General features: G+C 53.1%; 1 protein-coding gene across 1 annotated transcript in view; it reads right to left on the reverse strand.

The window, feature by feature from the left end:
- FANCA (FA complementation group A) overlaps positions 1-8,589 on the reverse strand; it is a 56,847-nt gene extending 48,258 nt beyond the window's left edge. Inside the window, exons 1-8 of the mRNA XM_069464755.1 lie at positions 8,511-8,589; positions 7,115-7,224; positions 6,687-6,780; positions 4,555-4,697; positions 4,350-4,445; positions 3,128-3,201; positions 1,869-1,981; positions 889-971 (exon numbers count right to left, since the gene is read on the reverse strand). Coding sequence (XP_069320856.1) covers positions 889-971; positions 1,869-1,981; positions 3,128-3,201; positions 4,350-4,445; positions 4,555-4,697; positions 6,687-6,780; positions 7,115-7,224; positions 8,511-8,589 — 792 coding nt within the window. The remainder of the gene's footprint in view (positions 1-888; positions 972-1,868; positions 1,982-3,127; positions 3,202-4,349; positions 4,446-4,554; positions 4,698-6,686; positions 6,781-7,114; positions 7,225-8,510) is intronic.
- Between the last annotated feature and the right edge of the window lie 636 nt (positions 8,590-9,225).

Consider the following 9,225-nt stretch of genomic DNA (forward strand, 5'->3'; position numbering starts at 1 on the left):
GAGAGCCGGGCGCGGTGGCTCACGCCTGTAATCCTAGCACTCTGGGAGGCCGAGGCGGGTGGATTGCTCAAGGTCAGGAGTTCGAGACCAGCCTGAGCGAGACCCCGTCTCTACTAAAAATAGAAAGACATTATATGGACAACTAAAAATCTATATAGAAAAAATTAGCCGGGCATAGTGGCGCATGCCTGTAGTCCCAGCTACTCGGGAGGCTGAGACAGGAGGATCGCTTAAGCCGAGGAGTCTGAGGTTGCTGTGAGCTAAGCTGACGCCACGGCACTCACTCTAGCCTGGGCAACAGAGTGAGACTCTGTCTCAAAAAAAAAAAAAAAAAAAAAAAAAAGAAAAGAAAGAGAAAGAGAAAGATGGAAGGAAGGAAGAAATCATGTCATTCGCAGCAACGCAGGTGGAACTGCAGGATACTATGTTAAATGAAATAAGCTACACACAGAAAAACAAACACCACATGTCGGTCTCGTGGAGGAGAGCAGAACAGACACCAGACGGGGGAAGTGGGGCTGACGACAGGGCAGTTAACGGACACAAACGCAAGTCAGACGGGAGTGAGCTCTAGTGTTCGACAGCAGGGCAGGGTGACTGAAGTTCACAGCGCATCGCACATCTCAAAGTAGCTAGAAGAGAGGACCTGCAATGTTCCTGACACAGAAACGATAAACACCAAAATCATGGATGCTCCAAACACCCTTAGTCATTACACATTCTGGGCATGTAACGAAATGTCACATGCACCCCCAAAACGTGCAAATATGTATCGGCAAACACGTATGTACAAAAGGCTTGTGACGGGGCTGGGGACGGCTCCCTAGGGCACAGCCATTTCCACAATGAGGTCAATCTCCAGCCTCTTCACTTGCCTCCTCCTCCTACCTGGGGCATCTTGTCTGGCTCCACAGTTCTTCTCGGATCTGAGTGGTTCTGAAATCCCCGCAGAACAAACACTCGTACAAGACCTGAAAAAGCACAAAACCCAAGTATTTACACATAACGTGGTCTCTAAACAGCTGTGAAGCACAAAACACCCTTCAGAGGGGCGTGTGCACGTGGCGTGAGGGCTAAGCGGGCCGGGGCAGCTGCCAGGACACGGCTCCCGGCCCCAGGGAGCCCCACGGCCGCACGGCCCCCGCCCACAGCACATGGCACCCACCAAACCAGCCAACACAACCAGACTTTCCTTGCCATTCGATCCGAAAGAGAAGCAAGTTTACAGCAAGGACTTTTCTCTCCTAGACAAAGTGGCTCCCAAGGATGCCTGAGGGACGGTCTCTCCAGCCATCTCCAACGCCGGCAACAGAGGGACCGGGCACGTCACAGCCTGAGGCGTGAAACCCGCTCCCCCTTCTTCAGAGGGCAGGACCAAGAGGGCTGACATGAAAAGGATTTTCCGTCTAATCTCCAATTTAAACTTAACCCACCTGGGACTAGATTACAGGAGTTCAAGAATCGTAAGTGGCTCGTGCCACCAGGAAAGTTTTAGAGAAAAAGAATGTGCCGTTTGCAAAGCGAAACCACCACAAGCTACCTGCACGGAACATTCCACCCACGTTTAATTTTTATCGTAGGAATCACTCCTCGGGGGTTACTGGCAATGCAGGGGGGCTCTCCCGCCACAGACGCGGCCGGGGCCGCTCTGAGGGAAAGGTGTGCGGAAACACAGGTGCCAGCGGGCTGAGCTACGGGGACTTCACGCCACTCAGGTTAACTGCAGACCCGCCGGGACAGACTCAGACTGCGACGCCGCCACGCGGGATTCCCGCGGCCACGGCTGGCGGGAGGCGGTGCTGCCGCCAACAAGGCGTCACAGCGGACGACATGCCCAGTGGTCAGAATGAACCTTGCCCGGAACGTACCAGAAAGCACAGCTCTGGCCATGTCGGTGTCCTCACTGGGCTCCTCTGTCTGCTCGCACAGGAGACACAGGTTCCTGAAGAGCCACAGCCCCAAGGCCCGCACGTCGCAGTGGCTGGACACACAGACGCACGGCTCAGCCTCAGCTGCCGCCCACTGCCAGCGCCAGCCGCCCGCGCCCCCCCAGGGAGCTGGCCACGTCCCAGCCTTCCTGCCCCAGGGAAGGGGCACCACGCGGGTGCTACTGACAAAACAGTCATCATTTTCACGTAGTTTGCTTATGTGGAGTAGCTCACTGTTGTTGTGGGGGAAAAGGAAGGTTCAGTGATGACAAAATCGCCCTGGACAAAGCAGACAGCCGCGGTCACGGGTCACAGCCACGCAAACACCCGCGTGATCCGCGGCCTTCCCCATGCGCGGCGTGAGGGAGTTCGCGCCCTCCCTAGTGCCTGACCGCGCCTGTACCGGCCATTCGTTTCTTTGCAGAAATGCCTACTGAGCCCTCTGTCCATTTTTAACCGATCACTTGTCTTTTTACTGTTGAGTTGTAAGAGTTCTTTACTCTAAATACTAGACTCTCATATACAATACGTAAATGAGTTCTCGGACTACACTGTCTCGGACGTGTTCTTTGACATACAAGTTTTAAAATTCAGGCCGGGCACGGTGGCTCACGCCTGTCATCCCAGCACTCTGGGAGGCCGAGGCGGGTGGATCACTCAAGGTCAGGAGTTCGAGACCAGCCTGAGCAAGAGCGAGACCCCGTCTCTACTGAAAAAATAGAAAGAAATTAGCTGGACAACTAAAAATATATACTGAAAAAAATGAGCCAGGCATGGTGGCGCACGCCTGTAGTCCCAGCTCCTCAGGAGGCTGAGGCAGGAGGATCTTCCAAAACGGTGTTTCTGTGACCTCCCTTCCTACACTCGTCCATCGTTACGGGCTTACAGCATTCATAAAGTTCCTTTTCTGACTCCTAATGAGCTTTCAGGAGGGAATAAAAGTGGCTTATTCTACACATATTCTATCAACCACATTTACATGGATGCCTTTTTTTTAATTCAGTTTTTAAACATATTATCACAAAATGTACCTCATACAAAGAAAACATGTATGATAAGCACTTCAGTTACAACCAGTGTTCTCTTTAAGTAATATAGCAGTAACCTCTTGAGGTGATTTTTGGCTTTGAAATATAATTTATCTTAGACTAGACTGCAAAAATAATCACATACTATTACAATAACAGAATCATCGTTACCTTTCCACCAGCTCCTGTAGGCTCACCACGTTTTGTACATGAAGACACCACACAGCTTCAAGCAACAAAGAATTCTGAAGAAAGTAACAGTGTTTTGAGTCCTTCGTGCATGTGTTTCCTACACGACGTTCACCCTCGGTCCCAACCATCGCGCCCTAAGGAAAACTCAACTGGAGTAACGCACGTGGCCTGAAATACACGTTGTGGTTTCCAAACTCTCCAGCCCTAGACACTCACGACTGGTACCTCACGTTTACTACTTCTCCCCCACTGGGCTCTAGCGTAACCCTCCTCCAACCCTCTCTCCAAACCATGGCCGGTATTTCAAAACACACACCGGACACGCTGGTCTCCTCTCCAGAAGCCTCTGCAGCCTCCTCACAGCTCCCAAGACCAGTCCAAACGCTCAGCGTGGCGCATGCCCCTGTGACCTGGCCCGCATCCTGCCCGTCTGACCCTCTCCCACTTGACAAGCCCTCTCTGCAGCACACACACACACCACCCGCCAGGACACTGTGCCCCAGTCACGCTGGCCTGAGCCCGGTGGCCTGCCGTGTCCTCCCCTCCTGTCCCGCTAACTCCCACTCCTCCCCCACTCCCGACTCTCCACCCTGATGCACACGTTCATCTTCCTTGCAATTCACACACTGAGTCGGCCTTTTCCACACTTTCGGGTGCCGAGTGCAGGAATCGTGACAACGCCTGACAAATCAAATGGACTCTATGATGTACGCTGAATAAAAGAATGGGGGAAACACTGAACAATCACCTTCGTTTTTTCTTTCCTTTTGCTATATACATGCTAATCCTCATTTAGTACCAAGCGGTTACTTTGAGTTCTTTTAGCTCTTCAGAAGTCCGTAAGTACACTAAGTTCAAGATGCTTCAGAAATGAGCAGGTAAGAATAATTTGTAAGTTACATTTTACAGTTTACCGTCCTGGTGAATTCTTTACAATCATGTACTCAAGAAGGCAGGGCAGCATATTTTGTGGCATGTTCTATCCCAGGAAACACCACCAATGACGGGTGTGCAGGGACAACTCGTGACTGTAGGTGGCCTGCCCCGGCCACGGAGGCTTTGCTGAACCTTTTCTCTTCCCTGTCACTAAGAGCAGCTCAGTGGAACTCCTAAGAAAACTACAGATTTTGCTGGCTCCACCCACGTCGACAGAATGCCACTTGGAAAAGCTGGAGAGGCGGAGTCGTCACTGCAAACTGACCTGCACTTTCCAAAATTCTTGACAGAAGACGAGACGGGAGAACATGCTGTGCGCCAGGAAGTACTGAGCAGTCTCCAACACAGAAGACAGTTTCTTCTGAAAAAAGATTAAACCTTGTAAAAAACAGGCAAATCACCTGAAACGGCATTAAGGAAACCAGGGAAACGTAACAGTCAGCAGGCGCCCTCGTCTCCCTGCGTCTTACTCTCTGCTCCGGGGCCAGCAGGGCAGCGCGATGGGGCTCGGCTGCGGCCGCGCAGATCCGCTCCACGCTGGAGGCCACCGCCCTGGCCGACAGAACTCCCACCGGGACCCCCAGCCTGGAGGCTTGGTCCCGCAGAACAGACCCTTGAAGACAAAATAAAACCACAGCTTTCTCTTAAAACACGGGACACAATTCAAGACCAAAGACGTGCAGTTTAAAATGCCTTATTTTAACTTATAGCATCACAGAAAACTGCCTTTGAAACGGGAGAACATGTGAAGGAAGACTACTGAGATAGAAAACGAAGATAATTTCGTGACCAAAGCGGCTCACAACACAATTAGTGGCGACATCTGAACCCCAGAGTTATCCGTACATATTTGCTGGGCTTTGGGTGACACAAAACAAGATCAGGAGGTACTGACAGATTCTGACCTTTTCCCGAGGGAGCACAGTGAACTGAGAACTGCAGCAGGCTCCTTCAGCTCATTTGTTTTTCTGATTACTTCTGGGTCAGAGACAAGCCTGCTCCTGTTGACTTTATATACATTTCTCTTTTTTTTTTTTAAAAAGACAGGGTCTCACTCTGTTGCCCAGTCTGGGGTGCAGGGGTGCAATCATTGCTCATTATAACCTTGAACTTATGGGCTCAAGCCATCCTGGTACCTTGGCCTCCCAATTAGCTGGAACTACAGGTGTGGCCCAGTGCCTCACACCTGTAGACATTGATGTTTGCGTCAAAATTAGGCAGGGATTTTTGCAATGCTCTGCCAGGCACGTGCTGGGCAGCAGAAGTGACAGGTGTGCTCAGACCTCAGGGCTGCCAGGTGGAACCTGCAATGCTGGCCCACAGGCAGCACCGGCCTCTGGTCTACATTCAATAAAGCCAGAGCCGTGCACCGTGGCCCACACCTGCAATCCCAGCATTTTGGGAGGCTGAGGTGGGAGGAGCTTTGGGCCCAAGAGTTCAAGGCCATAGTGAGCAATGGTCACCCCACTGCACTCCAGCCTGAGGAACAGAGCGAGACCCTGTCTCTTTAAAAAAAAAAAAAAAAAAAAGTGAGAGATGCTGGGCAGCTGGAAAAAGGAGATGCCTATGAGCAAACTGGTGTCTAATTCATTTGGCTTCCAAAACGAACTTAACCAGACAGGAAACTGCAGTACACGCCTGGCATCTTCTAAGGCCCTGAAAACACTTACAATAGTTAGAGGCTTCAAACTACAGCATCAGAAATCAGCACCTGCTGTGGTCAAGATGTAATTCACGGGAGAAAGGTAGAAAATGCCAATCTCTAGACATTTGTTTCCAATTTATCTCCATGGGAAAGTTTATTTCTGTTTTTATTTACAAGGCTTTTACCACATATGTAAATATAACTACAGTAACTCTACCTTTAGCAGGAAAAACTAAAAACAAGTCATGCGTTAAAGGTCTACCCATATTTCTGTGGTTCAGATAAAAGAGCTTATTCTTATACGAGTTCTCACGACTTGATCTCAAGTTCAACACGAGAAGTGTAAGCCTGAGCCTGCTTCCCTCCAGCAATTAAAATCTGTGAAATGCAAATACAATTACTGCATGCAAATGGGTGCCATTTACCAATGACACTCAGTGATCAGCTGTCAAGGCAGACCTATTACTTAAGGTTATTTTAATAGAAATTTAAAATAAAATACTTTCTGAAATGACAATCATTACGTAATAAAAATGGAAAGGACTGGGAAACGGCTTTCATTTTGTTACTGCCCCAGAACTCCCCCCATCTCACACTCTCAGACCGGGGGCAGACGGGACACCTGGACACACAATTTTGGTTTCCTGTGCTCTGTGGAGCTCCGCACAGCCTGTCTCGGCCACATCCCTGCTGTGGCTGTCCCGAGCTTCCCAAGGGACATTTTGGCTCCTGCTGCTTCTGAGCCCCACGCTGAGTCTGTTTTTTAAACACGACATCATAAAAAGCCCAAAGCAAATCACAAAAACATGATTTGCAATGTGTGACTATGCACCCAAGTGGAAAACCATTATCTGCGAGGAATTTAAATTTCTACTTATTATAAGCAGGTCATGGTCACTTTATATAAAAAATCCTCTGTAACTCAGTATGTTAAACAAAAATAAAGCTATAACTTACCTACAAGTGAACTAGAATGGTCGGTGGAGGGCTCAGGACCCTCACAAGCAATCAATTCGCTGACACACAATTTTTTGCATGATGGACCTTCTACCTGGAAACCAAAATACAAAGAATTTCAGTTTTAAGACTCAAGCTGTGTGCATAAACACAATCTGTGTGTATATAATACCTACTGAGCTATTTTCAAATATTTCAAAAACTGAAAAATTTTAAAACCTTTTGAGAATTACTAAATTCATTTTTCAATTTTTTTTACATCCAAAGACATAAATGCTGCCAGTGTTTCTTCTCGCCTAGTCAAAATTCAGTGGCTGCTCCTATCAGAGTCCAGGCCTTCCAGATGTTTTCTCACGCAGGCAACGCCTTGGCCGGGTTCAAAAAACCCGAACCTGTGTCTTCCTGCAAAGGAAGATCAATTTTCTTACCTCAAGCAAAAGGTCATTCAAGTCCTGGTGGCTTCTCAGCAGGTGCACAGCTGATGCCTTTAACTTCTGTTCCCTTTCAGGATTATACTTCTGCCTCTTGACCCTCCCTGCTAATGGGGAAAATCAGTTTCAAAAATCACTACTTAAGATACCGTGACATCCTGTAGCACTGGGGACACAAGCTGTTTCTGCGGGATTCCTCGATTCAGTGGTGAGAAAACATCAGACAAACCTAACTGAAGGACGTTCTGTAAAATAACACACCAGCACTCCTTTAGGGTTGAGGTCTTGAAAAACAAGGAGGAGGAGAACTGTCCCTAGGAGGATGATAACATACAACATGGGATCCTGAGACAGAAAAAGGACATTATGGGGAAAACTGATGCGGTCTCAATCAAGTCTCCAGTTAACAGTACGGAACCAGTGTTAATTTCTCGGGTACGATTCTTGCTCACCACGGATTGTGTGGTTCTCCTGCTAAGTTAAATTTAATGCTACCGGACCAACATTTGGGGTGAAACTTAAACCTCCAGTTTGCAGAGCCCCTATCCTGATGTCCTAGTTTGCCTGGGTCCGCCGGGAAGGTAGGGGGACACTCGGGTCAGGGGCCCAGAGGGGGTCCCAGGGGAGGTAGGGGACGCGGTGGGGGGGTAAGGGCCGCAGAAGGGGTCCCGGGGAAAGGAGAGGACGCCCGGGGGTCAGGGGCGCGGAGGGTGCCCCTAGGGAGGGAGAGGAGGACTGGGGGGGTCAGGGGGCGGGGGCCCTGAGGGAGGGAGAGGACGCCCGGGGGTCAGGGGCGCGGAGGGGCCCCTAGGGAGGGAGAGGAGGCCCGGGGAGTCGGGGGCGCGGAGGGGCCCCTAGGGAGGGAGAGGACGCCCGGGAGTCAGGGGCGCGGAGGGGGCCCCCGGGGAAGGGAGAGGAGGCCCGGGGGTCAGGGGCGCGGAGGGGGCCCCCGGGGAAGGGAGAGGACGCCCGGGGGTCAGGGGCGCGGAGGGGCCCCTAGGGAGGGAGAGGAGGCCCGGGGAGTCAGGGGCGCGGAGGGGGCCCCCGGGGAAGGGAGAGAAGGCCCGGGGAGTCAGGGGCGCGGAGGGGGCCCCCGGGGAAGGGAGAGGACGCCCGGGGGTCAGGGGCGCGGAGGGGGCCCCTAGGGAGGGCGAGGAGGCCCAGGAGTCAGGGGCGCGGAGGGGCCCCGAGGGAGGAAGAGGAGGCCCGAGGGGGTCAAGGGGCGCGGAGGGGGCCCCGAGAGAAGGAGGGGGCGCTCGCGGAGGAGGCCTCGGACAGAGGCCGCCGCGCCCGTGAGGCCCCAGCCTGGCGGCAGTCTCACCGGCGGAGGCTCGGGCGAGAAGGGGTCGGGGGGCCGCGCCGCCCACCCTCGCGGCCTCGGGCGCCCACCTACCCAGCAGCTCCGCCCAAGGCCTCCGGCAGACCGCCGGCCCCGCGCCGCAAGCTGCCTCCGGCGTCCCCGAGCCCAACATGGTTACTGCGCGCAGCCCGGTCGCAGCTCGTGGTTCCCGAGCCCGCGCTGGCTTCCCATTGGCTACGGCCGGACGCGCTTACCCATTGGCTGGCGGTCGCCCGGCCACGCCCCGCGGCGTTAGCCTGCTTGGCAGCCATCTTGGCGGCGGGCCCTGGCGGCCATCTTGGTGGTGGCAAAGTCGGAGACGGGCGGGCGGGCGAGATGCGGGCGGTGATTTGGAGCTTGACGCCTGGCGCCAGCTAACGAGGGAACCGCGAAGGGACTGCGAGGTCCCTTGTGCATTGTTCTGCAGGGAGAGATAGCCTTGGCTCGATCTTTTCTGCCAAAGTGTGAGGAGTAACGCACTTGTGCATACCCTCCTGTGCCTGCCTGGCCCAACCCTAAGCGTTTGCTACGCCGAGGGCCCCGCAGCGTCTTCCTCGGTGTCTCGGCGACACCCCTCAGCGGCCAAGTCCCGCCGCCGGGCTCAGACGCAGCCACAGGTCTGCGTCGGGGATGAAGGGGACAAACCCGCCGCAGAGCGCGCCGGCGCCCTCGCGATCAGAGGTGACGGTCTTGCCTGGCGACTTGCAGGGTCTGACCGGTCCCTCGACGGCACCGCGGGTCGTTTCTAACAGTTCCTGCCGGGAATGGG

Source organism: Eulemur rufifrons, unplaced genomic scaffold, assembly GCF_041146395.1.
Source record: "Eulemur rufifrons isolate Redbay unplaced genomic scaffold, OSU_ERuf_1 scaffold_107, whole genome shotgun sequence".
NCBI classification, from domain to species: Eukaryota; Metazoa; Chordata; class Mammalia; order Primates; family Lemuridae; genus Eulemur; species Eulemur rufifrons.